The sequence below is a fragment of the Pteropus medius genome, unplaced genomic scaffold, assembly GCF_902729225.1.
Source record: "Pteropus medius unplaced genomic scaffold, Ma_sr-lr_union100, whole genome shotgun sequence".
Classification (NCBI taxonomy): Eukaryota; Metazoa; Chordata; class Mammalia; order Chiroptera; family Pteropodidae; genus Pteropus; species Pteropus medius.
In genome coordinates, this window is record NW_024340849.1 from 12,455,842 (window position 1) to 12,473,641 (window position 17,800).

At 40.6% G+C, this 17,800-nt stretch overlaps 1 protein-coding gene across 9 annotated transcripts in view; it reads right to left on the reverse strand.

Annotated features, from left to right (window-relative positions):
• Window positions 1–17,800, reverse strand: part of NEDD4L (NEDD4 like E3 ubiquitin protein ligase) — a 301,007-nt gene that overhangs the window by 115,600 nt on the left and 167,607 nt on the right. For 2 of the 9 annotated variants that reach the window (XM_039840635.1, XM_039840652.1), the window contains exon 1: window positions 15,806–17,194. The exons of 3 other annotated variants lie outside the window; for them this stretch is intronic. In XM_039840635.1, coding sequence (XP_039696569.1) covers window positions 15,806–16,921 — 1,116 coding nt within the window. In that variant the 5' untranslated portion in view covers window positions 16,922–17,194. Of the gene's footprint in view, window positions 1–15,805; window positions 17,201–17,800 lie in introns of those variants that run through there. 4 more of the 9 variants (XM_039840662.1, XM_039840643.1, XM_039840681.1 and 1 more) reach the window with 3 other exon arrangements.

Here is a 17,800-nt window from a genome sequence, read left to right on the forward strand (position 1 = left end):
GGGAAATGCATTCTACCTCTTCACGGGGAAGGGATAAAAAAGTCTAAGGCCATCTTTACTCTGCCACACTATCTTCCCAAGCTTACTCTAAGAAGGATATGCAGATGCTAACGCTAACTAGTCTTAGGGCCAGACCTAAAATCTGCCCTGAAGGTCATGCGGCCTACTGTGTTGGTCTGGAGTGAAGCACCTTGCAAGTTAAGCTCACTGAATGGATAAGCACATTTATCTAACTTGTGATGTGGTCACAAAGCCCTGTCTACAACACCCAGATGTCGACAACCACACAGTATGTGCACACGGACACAATTAGCTGTGTCTAGAAAAATGAACGAAAACCAAACCAAAAACAGCTTAAACTTCTCTGCCAAAAGTAAAGACAGTGGCTAAAGGCATGTCAAGAAAGTTTTACGCCCTCACTCACTCCTGCCCGCACTGTCTTTATGACAGAGGCGACACACATGGCACGGACATTTGAGGGGGAAACAAAAAGTGGCTTCCGTCGTTTCTGAGAGGGAGAGACCCTTTATAAATCTCAAAGGCGGCATTACATACTAATTTGTGTTTCTCCTCTTAGAAATTCAGATGATTTATATATTTTTTTTTTGTGTGAAGAGCTACTTTATTTTCCCAGGCTCCAAAGAGGCTGAGTTCATTTCAATTGTTTTTATCTCCCAAGGCACCTCCACGTTATTTACAAGCAGATGAGTGGGCATCTGAACCTCTTCCCCTCATCCTGGACCCCTAACCCCTCACTCACTAAGCTTGAGCCTCACGGTTTCAGCTCCTCCAACACACCCAACTCTCTTCCCGACACAGGACGTCTGTGCTTGTGACTCCCTCGGCCCGGGCTGCACGTCCACACACACGGCAGCCCTCGAGAGGGGCGCGTCCCGGGCACTCTTCCTCAAGCAGGCCTTCCTATTATTGCCCCTGTGGCAGCTTCCGGTTACTTCCTTTGGCAGACTTACAAAAAGATGCAGGTATTTCACATATTACTATCTCTTTACTATTCATAATAACTACAATAGCTGAAAAGTGAGCCTTCTACGAGTGACGGTCATGTTTTTCTTACTCAGTACTTGCATCTCTAGAACAGTACAGGGAATGTAAAGGAATTCAGCAGGGTCACCCACCTATCCTTACTGACTTCCTGTTTATAAAAGTGGCAACAGCAGGCAAATCACATGATCTCTCTGGACTTAATTATTTTTTGTTAAATGGTGGGAGGAGACATTGAATTAAATAATATTAATTTCCTGTCAGCTTTCCTACTGACCTGAAGCTTATTTCACAGCTATTACCCACTGACTAGAATTTAGAAATAAGTACGTCTTTATATTTACTATTTAATCTGTAAAGATTTGTTTTCTAACCTCTAATCTCCAACAGATTTAATACTATAAAATCTTAATGCAAGTAAAATGATCCCGGGAAGAAAAACTATAATCTTATAACATTTTAAGTATCTTCAAGGCATCTAAGAAAAGTCTAATACATGGGGAAAAAAGAATGAAGTTTTTATGTTGTTTATGAGTTTGGAATTTATCTTCTACACCAGGGATGATGTCTAATCCACAACAAACTGGAGTCCTAGGTTAGAAGCTATAATTTGCTGACAATCTCATTTCAAGCACATCCAAAATTAGCAACTAATTCTTTACACATACTTTATTAATAGACTCCTGAAATTCAAAGAATAGATTAGAGAGAAGCACATACAGTGTGAAGTGGGGAAAATGAAAAAAAATATTCATTTTAATATAATTATCATCAAACACGAAGTATTCACTCAATTCCTACACTTTTCTATCCTACTCACAACCAAATACACAGACCACATGTGCGATTACATCACTGTTGATAAAATGATCCATAATCAGCTTTACATCTTGGTTTATAATTTGGTTTTCATAATTTATGAAAAGTAACTTTAAAAACAAAAAGTAACTTTTAAGTTATAAAACTCTGTTTGGGTTTAATGAAAATCAGAACTTTTCCAGAAATACATTCAGGTAAAGAAAGGAAAAAAGAAAGCAAAGAAGAAAGATTCAAAAATGATCTTGGTTTAGCCTTTAAAAAAGAGGAGACTCAACCAGCAAATTCTATGAAGTCCTTCTAAAGTCATAAAAATAAAAGTTGCTGATACCTGGTAGTCTAATGAATCATAAAATATTTTTTAAGAACACTTTTTATTGATTTCCCCCGCTACTGGTTCTTCCATGGAGTACGGTAGAAAATGTGTTAACTCTAAAAGGATAAGAACAAAATCTAGATAACAATAAAAAATTAAGATGAATTAAAAATGTATTTTCCAATATAAATTTAGCTGACAGGTTGGTTGTGTATCCAATCCTTAAACATCTGTGAAGAATTTACATCTTCTCTTTCATAAGGAACACAAATAAAAACAGCTAACATTTATTAAGCACTAATATGTGCGAGGAACTATGCTTAGCTGCTGGCGTTTATGATTCCATTGAATTCTTAAACTTAAATCTTACAATAATCTACCTGATTCTGGAGATGCTTCAAGACGAAGAAAAGTATAAGAGGCAAATGGATATGGGGGAGAAAGACAAAAGACAGATCATACGCACTTTATTCAAAAAGAACGATTTGAATCCTTACTCTCAGCCTATTTATTCTCATTTTATAAACAATCCTAACGAGCTCGCCCAAACACCTTCTAAGTCCTTAGCAGGTCAGAAGCGGCAAATTACAAAAGGGAGGTGGGCTACTATAATGCCGGCCGCAAGAAGTGGTAATTAGCAAGAGAAATGAGAAATCAGCAATAAGCAACAAACTTCTCTAAGATCACAGTGTCCCGAGAACTTTAATAATGAAGTATATTATATACCTTATTAATCCCTGACAGCATCATCGATAAATATTTACTTAAAGGATGACTAGATTATACCACGAGAGAAACAGTGAGCCAAAACAAGACAAAACAAACAAAAAAACACCTGTTGAGATCTGCTTAGAATGTTCTACTTAAGAAGGCGTGAAAGAGAGAAACAGGACAGTGTGAACTATCCTTGGGCAATTTATTTGCGAAAGGCTCCAGATGGCCAAGACTGCAGCCGTGACAGGCACACCTCGGAGATATGGCAGGTTTGGTTCCAGACCACTGCAATACAATGAGCTGTAATCTTTTTGTTGGTGGAGGGTCTTACCTTCTAGTCATAAAAAAAAAAAAAAACGACATCTATGAGGCACAATAGAGTGAGTGTGCCTGTAGTTTAAGGACGATGCTTGTAGTTTCATACTCCCCTGTGCTGGGTGTAGCAGGAAGAACAGTGGTTTGGGCGCCGAGCTCTGCTACCCCTTTCCTGTGTACCTTTGGACAAGTCACCGCACTCTCCTGTTTAAAACTGAGACCGTGGCCCAGGTAATCTTTACAATCCTTTTCATTTTTAATATTTTGCTTTATCCACTCTAAGGAAGAAACCACCTATTACCACAACTCTGAAAGTCATGAAAATCTGACAGCTGGTTAAGAGGTGGAGTTTTCAAAAGCCACAAAAATGCAGTCAAGTTAATATTTACAGAAGGAAGATACTTTAGTTACCTGGAGAAAAATGGCATTTGCACATAAAATATTAACAGGACAGACTGGTCTTTCCAGTCGAGATTTGAAATCTCACTTTCACTAACTATGTGCAGTTGGAAACTGAGGAGAAAATTATTCCTTTCATTTCTAAGCTATTTTGGGAGATAAGTTTTTTTCCATATACACTGCAAATATTCAACTGGAACACGCTGCTGCTCTTAATGCATAGGTAGTGTACAGACTTACGTGCGTGGAAATTTATTTTGTGGACTCTTGGGCCACAAAAGGACACCCCCTCCCCTCCAGCAAAAGCCACCACATAAGCAACAAAACATATATTTGGGGGTGATGAAGGAAGGACATGGGGAATAAATGTACTAGAAAAGTACTTATCCCAAGGATTATTAACCAACTCAAGATTTAGGTTGTCACGAGCACTGACTTCTTAAACTGGCTGTTCTCAACCCTGATTGCACTTCAGAATGAGTACCATGCCCTACCCTCCACAACCGATAAACTCAGTGAAATTTTTTATCCAGTCTGCGTTATCCTTGGCAGATTCTATTCCATTAAAAGTCAACCCATTGATAGGCGGAAATCGCAATACAGTAAAATAAAATAAAAAATCTGATGACCAGTGGCTTGCACTGGACAGAAGGTTAATACCATTTAATTCTGCTGTATTGTGCCATTTAAAGACCATTCTGAATGCAGGGTAGGAAATGGAAAAAGCAGCATTCAATAGCCTTGGAAACACTTTCATGAACCCAGGATGATTTTCTGAGTTGTAAAGCAGTGACTTTTTAAATATTAAACCCTGTTCTATACATAATCACTGTTTAATCCAGCCCAGACCCCCAAAACAACCTACCCACTCACTCTCCACCCTCCCTTGCCTTCCCTCCCCCACCCTCCCATCTCCACTTCAGCCAAATCTTCCTGCATCCCTTTTCCTTGGCAACACACACCAGCATTCAAACAGATGCCACCTGGCCAACTGAGTGAAGACTGCAACATATTAGGCAAAATAAGAAAAGTGCTCAAAAGGAAAATCCATTCGAAGTGAGGTTTCTGTGAAAAAAGATCACTGAGATTACAAGGCTGACCCCAAGGGAGGCAGCTCTGACCCACTTGGTGCCACACCCTGCCCGTGACCCAGTCACGGCTGTTCCTAGGAGTCCCTTAAACGGATGGAACTTTCTGCTCCCCGAGGGCCTGAGAAGCTCCTCCCAACCCAGAGCCTCTGTATATGTCTTAGTGGGTAGGTTCAAAGAAACGAGGGTGAACTGGCCGTGGCCACTTTGGGGTGCCTGCAGGATTCGGTACAAAAGTGTGATGTCTGGTACTTCCCTCTCGACCCACACAGAAGGGAAATTTGCAGTAGCCGAGACAAAGGAACACCTATTTCCTTAGCAGTGAACTAAAAATTCTCTGCCCACCTCAGGTCTTCTCCAGGAACTGAGCCTGCATCTGTCTGTTTTCAAGTCCTCAGCCTGTCAAGGAAACATGATGAACCAGAGGGCGAAAACAATGACCTCAGAAACTGGAAAAAACAGATGCAAAAAACCCTGCTCCTGGACAGCACTTTTGAAGGGGCCAACTTCTCTGGGAATCAGGCTTGCAGGATAAATGAGCTATTTTAAAAGCTGTGTATCTGCTCTGTGGCCCACACATTATTCATCAATGGACAATATGCCTTATAATAAGTGCAATTTGCAAATGAGAAGCAGGCTCCCTGGTGCAAAACTGCAAAAATAAATCCACCCACATCCTGGCATGACACAGGCAGCAGAAAGCATCTTGAAATATCACTCGCTTAAGGAGAATAAAAGCTTCCCATTTTCGAGGCGCTGCAACGTGAAAATGACAGTCTAAATACTTAAGTATGACAGTCTAAGTACTAACGTCAGACTAACTCCTGAGAAAATCGATGATTGCCCCTAGGAGCTGGAAGAATAAATATGTAGAGGGGGCCAGCAGCACAGGCCCGAGCTCAGGCACCAACACCTTCAAGGTGTTCCAGCTGCAAAAAAAGTTCCACTTTCAAAAAATAGGGAGGTTTTGGAAAAGTATAAATGTTATAATTCCATGAGTCATCTTTTTCACCTCAGCATCAGTTCTCTCCAAAGCAGTCTGACAAAACAAAAACACTGAGATGAAGGTCATCCACACCTAGAACCCTCTGATTTTCTCTCTTCTATCACCAAGATTCAGATGTTAGGGTGCAAGTCTGCATTTCACTGCTTGAGCTCTTCAAAGCAGGCCTGTTCTTCAATGCGAAGGTAACAGTAAGTGGCCGAGTGATGTAACAATCGACTTCTATCATTTGCTTAAAAAACAAAAAACAAAAAACTTTCCCTCTAAAATCTCTAATTAGTAATTAAAAAAAAAAAAAAAGACCCTAAACTATTTTTCTTCTAGATTAGGCAGGCAACCTGGTACTCTAATCTCCAAGGTGAATTTTTTGTTTCCTTCCAGGTCCCTTTTCACGAGATGTCTTGTGCATGAGTCACACCTACCTTTGGCTCCAGAGTCACAGGACTTCTGCTGTGTCACGGTCCCCTGATCAATACATATTCGATCCATGCACGTGGTCCCCTTCTGGGGTTCCCTGGATGAGGCAATATTGTTGTTTCCTAATTTTTCTCAGTGTTCTTGTACTAGATCAACTCTCTGAGAGTAGTAAACCATTAAAGGAAATGGGCCATCCTTATGTGCCCAGTAACTTTCATTTGTGTGTGATGCCCCTTTTCTCAATAAAAAGGATCGGCCCCTTGGGAACAGAGATTCCTGTATCCCCCAAACTCCAGGCCTCCTTCACAAGTTTAAAAGCTATGTGTAATGTAAAACATCTCTCTGCCAAGAGAGGCACTCCACTTGTTCCGTGATTCCGCTGGGGACTGAAGTCTCGGTCTCTTGGGAATTATCTCAGTTGTAGTTTAACTCTTCACATCACATTACCTCCTAACATCATATTACCTTCACCGCACATTACTTCCTAAGGTAACCGGTTTTCAGCAGAAATGAAACAGAATTTTAGGCTACTTGATTTTAAAATATGAAATATAGACAATTTCCTGTAGATTGCAAATGAAGCGCCAAGTGGCAATCTAAGCTTATGGGATTAACACCTAACAATAAGAAATGGGACAATCTAAAGTGCTTAATTATGTGAACTTCAGGAAGCATATTCTTGTGACACTAGAGTTTTCATAAGCAAAAAGGAATGATATATCAAACTCAATTCACCTATTTCATATATGTACCGACTGAAAAGAAATTTCAAATTTAAAAAGTCTAGTGACAAATATATTGAATGAAAGACTAAAGGAGCATTCCTTTTCCAAAAGGTTTAATGGCTTATACCCAGATATAACTGCACAATCGCCTAATTATTTTAACAGTAGTCACTAACCTTAAAAGAACTTCTTTCCATCTATCTGCTCTTTGTGATGGTATGGAAAGCAAACCTACTTGAAAAGCAGAAAATAAAAACCTCTTTATAAAGGCTTTTACTTAGATTTGTAATTTCTTCTGGGTTAACTCATATTTCAAAACATAAGAATTTTAGCACCTATAATTTGTCTTATCATTTTTAAATACTTAAATGGATGAAAATCATTCTACAGTCATATCCATGGATACTACCACCAGCTATCTGAATACACTATTTTGAACCACAAATTCTTCCAATTTTGTGATTATAGTTATTTACCGTTTTTATAATGTAAAAGGTACATTAGTAAAAAAGTGATGCAACTTGGGGGTCTGACATTTATGTCTGTAATGTTAACCCCTTTATGTGATTCACCTACGTTTATCTACCTCCCAGTGCAAAGGTCAGAGAATCAGGAGATGGGAACCTTGACACATTCTAGCATTTACTAGAAGAAACTTTTGACATACATACAAATCTGTTGGCAAAAATATATGAATAAAATCAAAGACACTGAAAAGATATACGATGAGAAAAATCATACTAATTGCTAAGAAAAACATCTGTTGTCTTCTCAAGTTAATTTTTTTCATGGTTCATAAATTTAATGCTTTCACATGGCTGAATCTGTCTATCTTTTCTTTGTAGTTTCCTTTTCTGCTTCCAAGGTTAGAAACGTATCATCCTTCACAGATCTGATACTTCTTTTTTTATTGCTTCTTATTCTATAGTGTGAAACCATTGTATATGATGTTATTTGAATAACCGAGATTTAGATAATCTTGAACTTATTTTAATGCTTGGTTTAGGTTAATTTGAATGATGGAAATGTGAACTATTTTCCTTGTTTGATCTGTTGTTAAATCTCAACGCAAATGTTTAAGAATATGTACTGTACTTAAGTAATATAACATTTCCCATACCATAATGTAGAGTAAGGATTAGCGTCTTCTGATATTATAATGTCATTTCAAACAGAAAGACATACAGAGAAATGCTTAGACTATTCATTTCTTTTGCTCTTTCTTCTTCAGGATAAATTCTCTACTGCACGGATAAACATTAACAGTCATTTCTGTTCAAGTTATAGTTCTACAATATATTAAAAAGGTGACAGACATCTGTTTAATTAATTCCTGCTACCACCATTCAATGGCAGGAACTGTCCTGGTATGCTTTTGTCCCCGGCTGGGCCCAGCTCGGTGCAAGGCAGGCAGACAAGGAAGGAATTTATTCAACTTCATATTTGATGGGAAAGAATTAAATATTCATGCCAATAACCACATCCAAAAATTCTTCAATGACTTCTGTCATTAAAACACAATTTGTTGCATCTTGCTGATCACAGTCAAGGACATTCCCGGGCAAGTATAGCAACCACATCACCGGCAGTCACTTTTACCTTCAGTCTTCCAAACAAGACCCCTCCCACTAACCCACTGAGACAAATCCTGGTCATCTTTCCACATCCAGTTTCAATCTTCCCCTTTAGGACATCACTCCTGTCCATGATGACCAAAGGTGCCCCATCCCATGGGGAAGCAATCTGTCACCCGTTGCCTCTGCTGGGCATCAGCATTTGCGTAGTAGTGCCTGCTCCTGTGAATTAATGCTTCTACTGGGTACGCCTCATCTCAGCGATCCTGTATGCTGAACCAAAAGATCTAGAGACCAGACTTCCCAACCTTTGCTATTCCCAACATCAAGAAGTACACTGCTTCATAGGCGATATTATGAGAAAATAATTATTTCACACATATGAGATAAAAAAATATACTCTGTAACTGCAAAATTAATGCTCTCAGTTTCATCTTTAAACTGAAAGGAATTGGCCAACATAACTCCTAAGGAAACTCACAGTTCCATAAGTTTAGGAATATAACATTTAACAGTGACTCCTGCGCACATCAGCTGGAGATGAATGCCATACCGCAGAACACAGGGGCATCTCTTGCTAATATAATTTCAATCGAGGGTGCAGGCAGGCATGTGGGAACATTATGTTTACATAAAACTATTTTCATTCCTTTTACCTTTGTTGTAGCACCTGGGCATCCCCGTAATATCTACTAATATGAACAATATTATATTGGGATTTTTTTTTAAAGCATGAGGTTAAATCAGCTTAAATATTAAAACTACATTAAGATGTTCAAAGTTACATTACAATTTAGTATCTCTTTTTTCAAGTGAAAAAGCATAATCAGTAAGTACATATGGAACAGATACTAAGCTTAAGGCATTTGTGCTCATGAGAAAGATAACAAAAGAACCCCCGAGTTACACTGTTAGCACGCAGTATTCAGCTCAGGCTAATTTCTTAGGGAAGTTAAAGAGCTGTTAGTTCTGCCGTAGAACTAGCCTGAAACACTGCCTGCTTTGACAAAGTGCTAGGTTTTTTGGCTGGAGCTTGATACACACATTTCATTATTCCCGCTCCACCTCGACTTTTCTACTCAACTCAATTTAAAAAAATCTGGATCAAAGTAGCTTTTTTTTTTTTTTCTCCTTCTAGAGTTAAATACCTAGTCATGTATTTTTAAAGAATATGGAGAGGAAAAAGGATTCTCAAGAAGTATGGTTTATTAAGAAGCTTTAAAAAGTCTCAATGGATGAGTTATGTCACGTGTGGGTCATTAAATACATTTTAAAAGTTTATCATAAAACAAAACAAAAAGTCTATCAGTTCTGGACTGAACTACAGAACGTACAAAAGAGAAACTGTAAATCTATCAAACTATTTGAATCATCAAATACTTAATACACCTACTAGTAATGTCCCTACCCTAGCCTTCCCCCCCTCAAAAAAAAAAAAAGAGGTAAAACAATATAATGAAAGATCACAGGTCAAAAGCAAATTCCTCAAAGTTATTACAAGGAGGAAGTAAAAGCCACTTGACTCACCCTGATCTATAAAAATTAAGCCACAAAAGAAGACCTTGTAAATGTCAGGGACCTACGAAAGGCAGATTTCCCAGGGGACGCTCTAGTCTCTTCCTCCCTGGAGGAATTCTCTCACTTTCTGTTTACCCAGTAGTATAGGGCATAATATTTAACACTAAAATAAACACAAAATGGTTTCAAAAGAATAAGCAGTCAGGGCAGGCACTTAAAGGAACTGATACAAAGTATCTGAACACTAAGTGTAGCAACAACAGTCAAACTAGAGAAAACAGGGCCCTTTCCAGATCAATTTATGACACTTTCATTTCATTTTACCTTTCCTTTCACATTAAGCACTTTATTCAAAAGTGTTGGAACAGTCCATGGTTCTAAAATGACCAGGGTATAAAAAGCAGGCTTCTTGCAATTCAATCTACTCCATCCTCCGTCCTGAAAGCTAGACTTCCTGTTAAAATGTGGCGATGCCTACAGACCACCAAAGTGTCAATTTAGGACAGCACGAAACGGGCAAGACATCAAAGATTTACTCTGAGGCCCACTCATGTCAGGCCACCTGTTTCATTCACTTATTCTTTAATATTCTTCTGTCTCCCGGACTGCCCAAGTAAGCCATAGAAGAATAATAAACAAGAGAGTCAAGAAGGAAAATCTGCTGAGGTCATTAGGCATTCTTGGAGCATCCTGAGTCGAGATGAGATTATTTCCAAAAATCTTTCAATAATCTCCTTTTGCCCAGAAAATCAAAGACCTCTTGCAATACATATTTTAGCTAATATTTTCAACACTCTATCCTGTTAAGCCTTTTAAATCTTTAAACTGAAGCTGGGTATACACAGTAGGCGAGCTGTCCAGTCCGTCTCGAACAGGGCAAGGACTATTACACTGCCTGGTGTGAATCAAATGAGCTGAATGATGGCAGACAGGATACTAAACCTCTGAATAATCACCAGCCAATTCTGGATTGGGTTTCCCAAGCCTCTTTTGGCTTTTCCCGAGGAAACTTAGATATCTGGTATTTGTGCATTAGATCAACAGTTTCAACACCATCCATGAGTTTCTTGCTTTTTCCTCATTGCTGCAAATGTCTTGGTAGTATCATTAGGACCTAAAAAAGGTCAATGTATTTAGGGACGTAATCTATCTCAGCAGTAATAATTTTCAGTTCATTATTATTTTTTTAAATCTGCTTATTTCAAGTTGTGCAAATAGATGACCATTTAGATTAGCCTCAAGTGGTTTTAAACCATCAACTCTACAAAGAACCCCAACATTTATTAAATTTTAAGATAATTCTGACATGGAGTAAATTTCTTCTGGTATTGTGAACCTTCACGTTGAGGTAACAATTTTCTTATTAACATGTATTATAAAATTATAGATTTATTTCAATGCTGGAGGGCTCTGCCTCCAGGCTTAGCCAAGAGAAGCAGCTGTGGCATTTATGAAAACCCTCTGAAACGCAGTGTCTATTAAGGCCCATTTCCTAATACTGCCCTCATTTGTAAATCACACAATATGGAAATTTTGTATAGATAACATGAGATTGTTTCAGTCTATATGAAGAAAAGGAAATTCAACCACTGGAAACATCACAGTAAAATGAAATGGTAAAATTATAACGTGTCTGAAATGCCAGAGAAGTAAGTTTCAAAGTTTCAAAATTCAACAGAGCAAATACAATTAAAGGTCGTTTTCTATAATGCATAGCTCAGTCTTTTCAGGAACTGCGACATCACGGAGCAGTGTTAGGGCTCTGTGATGCTGATTATTAAGCGGATTAATATTCGAGACTGATGAGATGACAGCGGCAGGACAGCAAAGCTAGTTATTAAACATTTCCAGGGACGCCTCAAATTCGCGTTGCCCCATGTCGAATGCCATGCTGATCAAAAACTTACTGTTCACAGTTAACCTAATCACCTTCCTCAGAGAAAGATCTGTATATTACAGATTCTTGGTTTAGAAGGAAAAAAGGCGACATGAACATCAGTCAGGTACGTCCACATACGCCGCCCTCATCTAAACCTCACCATAAACCTGTGGGCTGGACATTTTTATCCTCGTTTTCCATGAGGAGGAAGTACACCCAGCAAAGGCATCTAACTACCCCAGGACGTGCTGATCAACTGCCGGGCCTGGGGCTGTGGGCCTCCAACGATACCCGCTTCTCTCCGTTAGGCCAGTGCCACAAGCCGCCAAATGGAGTTACCATCTCCAAAACAGTCAGCAAAAATGTCACATCACGGGAAGCATTAAACTGCTTTTTAACTACATCAGCTTTTTAATTGCACAAAGATATACGGTCTTAAAATCCCCATTATATATAAACAAAGTGATAAACAGTATACTAGTTGTCACACCGAATGACAGTGTCACATAACTTCATCTGAAACAATAAAGTAGCTCTATTTCACATGATGGTTGGGAAGGCTGAGTGAGATGATGTTCCTGCAATGGGATAGTTGTAAAGACTACATTAAATAAAAAAAGGCACTTTTCGAATGGTGAAGTGCTGTAGAAATGAGCCACCACTGCAAGTCCTACGTGTCTCTGTGTGAAAATAGTTGAGATTTCGTTCCATAATACTGGAATATTCTCATATACGACCACATTAAGAGAGGCTACTACTATACCCAAGGGAAAAAAAAAACTTTATAGAATCCACTCAGAAACCAAGTCAATAAAAAGAATACTAGCTTTTTTTCTTATCCGTTACAATGTTGTTGTGTTTTCAGATAAAGGGGTGGTTTATGCATACATTCACAGAATTACTTTTTAGGATGAGAAAAGGCAACAAGTAATACCAATGTCGAAATTTTTCTGAAAGTAAATTTGCCCTTTGCTAAAAGAGAGTCAAACTAAAATTCCTCAAAAATAAAAAGTTTCGATATTCCTTTGTTGTTCAATAAAATGAGTTTTTAATCACTTCTGTGAGGTACATGTCGATTAGGGGGGGCACAGGGAGATCAGAAAACCTGAGTGGGTGTTAGTGGGTCTTTTTCCCCCCTGCCCATGGCCCCTCTGCCCTCTGTTTACATTACAAAATCTGTGTCCGCAAGAAACTGATAGTCCATAAAACGTTCTAAGTACCTAGGGTAATGTTAAAAACACAGTGGGCCTTAAACACTTGATGGCATTTATGGGATTAGAAAACTGGCTCTTGAAGCTTGTACGATGCAGAGCCTAGCAGTTATTATGCACGAAACCGTGTTGAAAGGGGTCATAAATGCTGGTAAACAGTGACTCTGCTTCCGTGGAATAACTCTAATGCAGTTAAGAAGCTCATAACCAGACCACGTAACTCAAAAACTAATTTAAGAAAATAACTAAGTTACTTATTAAATGACCATGAAAAATGCCACAAACTGAACTGATAAGTTCAAAGACCTCTTAAATACTGCAACTGATGATAACTGATGACTGTAAGAACCAATTCTATTTTACTAAGGGCGTCAGACCGAGTAGAAAACCTGTCATCACAAGGGGTTCATTCCCCTGTATTTTTTTTCTGGGAATCTAGCTGGTTAACATTTTTTGGAGTCATGTTGCATTTTAGATTTATTCATGACAGGCCGTTTGGGAGGCAGAGACTGAGAAAAGTACTCAACAAGTTAACCTTATGATACGGTCTCAGGCATAGATTACGGAATATGAGAATATCCCATAAAAGGAATCCTGATTTTCCCCAAAAAGATTTTTCACATGATTCAAAAACTTGACTATAATAGATTTTGGTTAATTTTTCATGTAAACTAATAATGAAATGCCCTTCTGACCAAAGCATCAGACATCTGAAACATCAAAAAAGCTTGGTGGCAGCCAGACTCGAGACGCCCAAGTGAATGTTTTTCCTCAAGATAAATAAGGCCGTGGCAGCTGCTGCTTACACTTAGCACCCTGCCCAAACGAAACGCACACACAGTGTTGAATGGAGCAGACAGTCCTGTTATGTGACAAGTTTTGTCTTTTGCTTCTTAAAGAAAAAAGTTTTTGTTTAAAAGAAAGCTTCTTACCATTTACTAATTTAGGTATGTGTACAAAAATATACCTATGAAAATGAAAACTACCATGTGCTAGACAGAACTTATCTTCCGAGAAGAGCTCTTTATTTTATTTAGAACTTCAATTTAAACTTAAATTTCCAAATTTGGAGAAATCTGTTTTCCACTCTAATAGTCCTTGCAAGTTACAATAGCCCTTGTATGTAGTATGTATGGTACACATAATTTCTAGTATGGCCCATTTGTTTTCTAAGTATATTAGCAATTTCAAGCCAGATTAGACCTTACTTATATAAATCCATGCGTCTTTGATATCTAATTGCAAAAATGATTCAAGTATTTCTGGTAATATAATCGAATAGTTATCAAAACTTTAGGAAATGCATTTTGTCAATTTTCTTGTGGTAGCTGGTCCAAGTTCATCATGGAATTGTGCCACTCAACAAAGCCTATGACTGTCATGATGGTACTTCCTTGGGGTAGTTAAAAGCTATTATATCAAAATCCTATTGAAATTTGAACCATTGTATAAAAATGATATTGGTTCAGACCAAAACAAAGCACTTAGAAATAATGAAAGAAAAAGGCTTATGGACGAGATAAGAAGAAACAGTTATCTAACACCAAGAAAAATATAACATTTGCATTTAGCATCTGATTACCCCTTTGGAATGGTGAAAACGATGATGGAACAGGGATAAAGTTTACTCGGATGTCCAAAAACATTTCTCAACAAAAAGCAAAAAATGATATAATTCTACAGTAATATTCAGCCATCCACTTTGAAAAAAATCATAATTCACAATGAAAACCCACACACAAAGTCCCCTAGACATTTCATAATCATACACTCAATCCTATAATCACAGGAAGTTCAAGGGGAAAAAAATCCAATTCAAAATATAAGGACTTGTTCTCTAAAAAAGCACTTAATGGCTAGTGATTACTAGTAAAAGAAAACTAACTGATGAAACTTTTTGTCCCACTATAAACTATGAAAGCTGCCGAGTCATCATTTGCCTGGTGGGGTTAGCAGCTGTCTTTCTGTACTCCATTTCACTGAAAGGGAAAAAGCAAGAACAGAGGAGCAATAAAGGCTCAAATCTGTCCTAGGGCATCTGCTTCCACAGCTGGAGACAGAGCACTTTCTATTCTATATACAGCATCCCCGCTTAGACACTCAAGTGGGCGGCATTCAGTGGGCAGGGCCATGCAATCTGACCATTAACAAGTCCCCAGTCAGTTTCACCTAGCCTTGGCCCATAAGCCAACCTACTTCAAAAACACATTTTTTACTGTCCTACAAGTGTGACTACTCTCATTCAGTAATGGGACCAAAAATAAAAACAACAACAACAAGACAATAAATAATATAAAAAGGGCCGACCTTCGACAGCAAAAAGGCCATTAGAAAGAATTGGTCACATTTTACATAAACTTAATTAAAAGACCAGACTCAAATTTTTGGCGATATTCTCTTGCCTGTATTAGAACTGATTGTTTTTAAAGGAAAAGTGTCACAGGCATATTAGCAAGCAGCTTTTAAATGCATTTCCAACATTATCGTGTTGGGGCACTGGCAGATTAATTTAAAGTAATAAATTTTTTGAATTATTTTATTCAAAAGAGAAAGGGGCGTTTGTGTTTAGACTTTCAAAACTGAGTGACTTGACTTTGAAGACTTAAAGGAAAGATACTTTCTGAAATGCTAACTAGTTTCTTGGACCTCTCCCAACCACGGGAGCACAAAAATCGTGCTCCCCAAACCTGGGTTACACTGGCCCCAAGCAAGGAAACTCCCAGAGGGAGGAGGATAAAGTTCATTTTAATTACGCTGCAGAATAAGCTTTCTGGGCTTGAATCGGTTCCTTCTGACCCGCTGTCCTGTGTAAACGCACGCTAACTTACCGGGGCTCCGGCCACCGTGGAACCAGGGTTGGTAGCGTTCCCCTCCTCAGGATTCTGGAGAGTTTCCTCTGGCCCCCGAGTCACAAGAATTCTGAAATGTTGCTGCCCTGCATTTTGATCTTGTCTGATCTTGAATGTGCAGCCCTGACCCTGTGGCGTCCTTTCCATGGAATTTGTCCTGTGGATTTCAGGAGCCACCCTGCAGCCCCGGGGTGGCGTCTCTGGGGGGCCCGAGTGGCCCCGCTCTTCCGTGGGGCTGCTGCGCTCCGTTCGGGGCTGCGTGGGATATGAGGTGCTCCTTTCCAGCCGGATGCGGGGGTACCTCACCAACCTGTCCCCTTTTGTGCCTGTAAACCCGAAGTTAAAGTCACCACCAACCCCCGGTGCTCCTGGTGGCGGCTGCTGCAACTGGAAGACAAAGCACCGCTTCCCGGAACTTCCAGAAGCATCCGGAACGTGCTGCAAGGACCAGCGCCTGGGCTCCGGCCCCGAAGGGCTGCCCTGGCCATCGGCCCCGAAGGGCGTCAGCCTCACCTGGTGCACGTCAGCGCTGGAGGCTCGGTGCTGGATCCGGAGCCCGCCACCCTCAGGTCCCCGGGTGGCAGCAGGCTCGGCCTCTTCACGGCCATCGGCAGCCACAGGGCCCCACGCTCGGCGGCCGCATGTGCCATTGACCTGGGGGCCTGCGCTCCTGGCGTCCCTGGGAGGGGAGCTTTCAGGGGTCTGGGGCTCTGGGGGGTCCCGGCAGCTGCCCCCAGACAGCAACCCCGCGTCGCCATCCAGGCCCTCCGGCGGCCCGCACGCGTCGGGGGCGCCGTCGGCCGCTTTGCGCTGCAGCGAGATCTGCACGGACGAGCTGCGGGTGGGCCGCGCGTCCACGGCGCTCAGGAGCTGCGGGATGAACATGGACGTGCTGCGCTTGAGCGCGCCCACGGCCTCCTGCAGGCCGCCGCCGTCTTCCGCTCCGGGGTGGGCGAAGGGGTGAGGGCCGCTCCTCCGCGGGAGGGTGTGGAATGCCATGAAAAAGTCGTCTTCTCTCTCCTGGTCTAGGATCTCTGATTCGGGGGCTGTGTTGCTGCGACCGGAGCCAAAATGAAACCGAAGCCGATGGGCCATGGTGCCCAAGGGGGCAGGGAGGGAGAGGGCGAGCGGCAACAACACCCCGGCACTGCCAGAAGTCAAAAACTGAAGACACCAACTCCAAGAAAAAGTGTCCCATCTGCCAAACGGTTAGCACTGCGGCACCAAGAGCGACAGATAGCAGAAATAACCCAAGTGGCAAGCGGCATTCCAGGCATGATTGGATAAGAGCAAAAAGCTCTCATCCACACTGTGACAGAGGGTAGGATGGCCAGAACCACATGACTGCCGTCTCCCCCTCCAATGCCAGCTTGTGGACTTAGTGGAGTTTTCCCCCCTCTCGCTCTCTCATTTTTTTTAAAACAGCAAGAGCCTGAAACAGCACCTTCCCAGCTGCTGCTTTTCCATCAGCCAGGAGTGGCCCCAGCAGGGAGCTCTCACAGCTGACTAAGGCAACAAACACACTCCGAGCCATGCTGCTATAAATCTGGCCGCATCACATTCACAAGACAGTTCTTTCCTAACTGGAGCTGTGCACTGGAACTCTCTCTAACCAATGCAGAGACCTGGCACTGAACGCACAAGCACACACGGTATTTCCCCACCTTCCCGACGAACCAAATGACAAGTAAAAATGACTTGGCTCTAGGAAAACCCTTTCACAAGCCTCGGAGGTTAGGTTCCTGTTATTTATGATATCACCACACTACCCCGATGGAATGCAAACTAATAAAACGTACTATAAATATGGCTACATGCCCTACAGAATTAGTGTCCCTTTAATGTTAAATAATTAGACTATGATCTATAAGTAACAAAATAGCTAACAAGTAACAAAATAGCTAACTGGAGGGGCACAAGTTACAGCACTGCCAGTTAGTGGTCTGGCTCCTGCTACAAGACTTTTCATTTAAA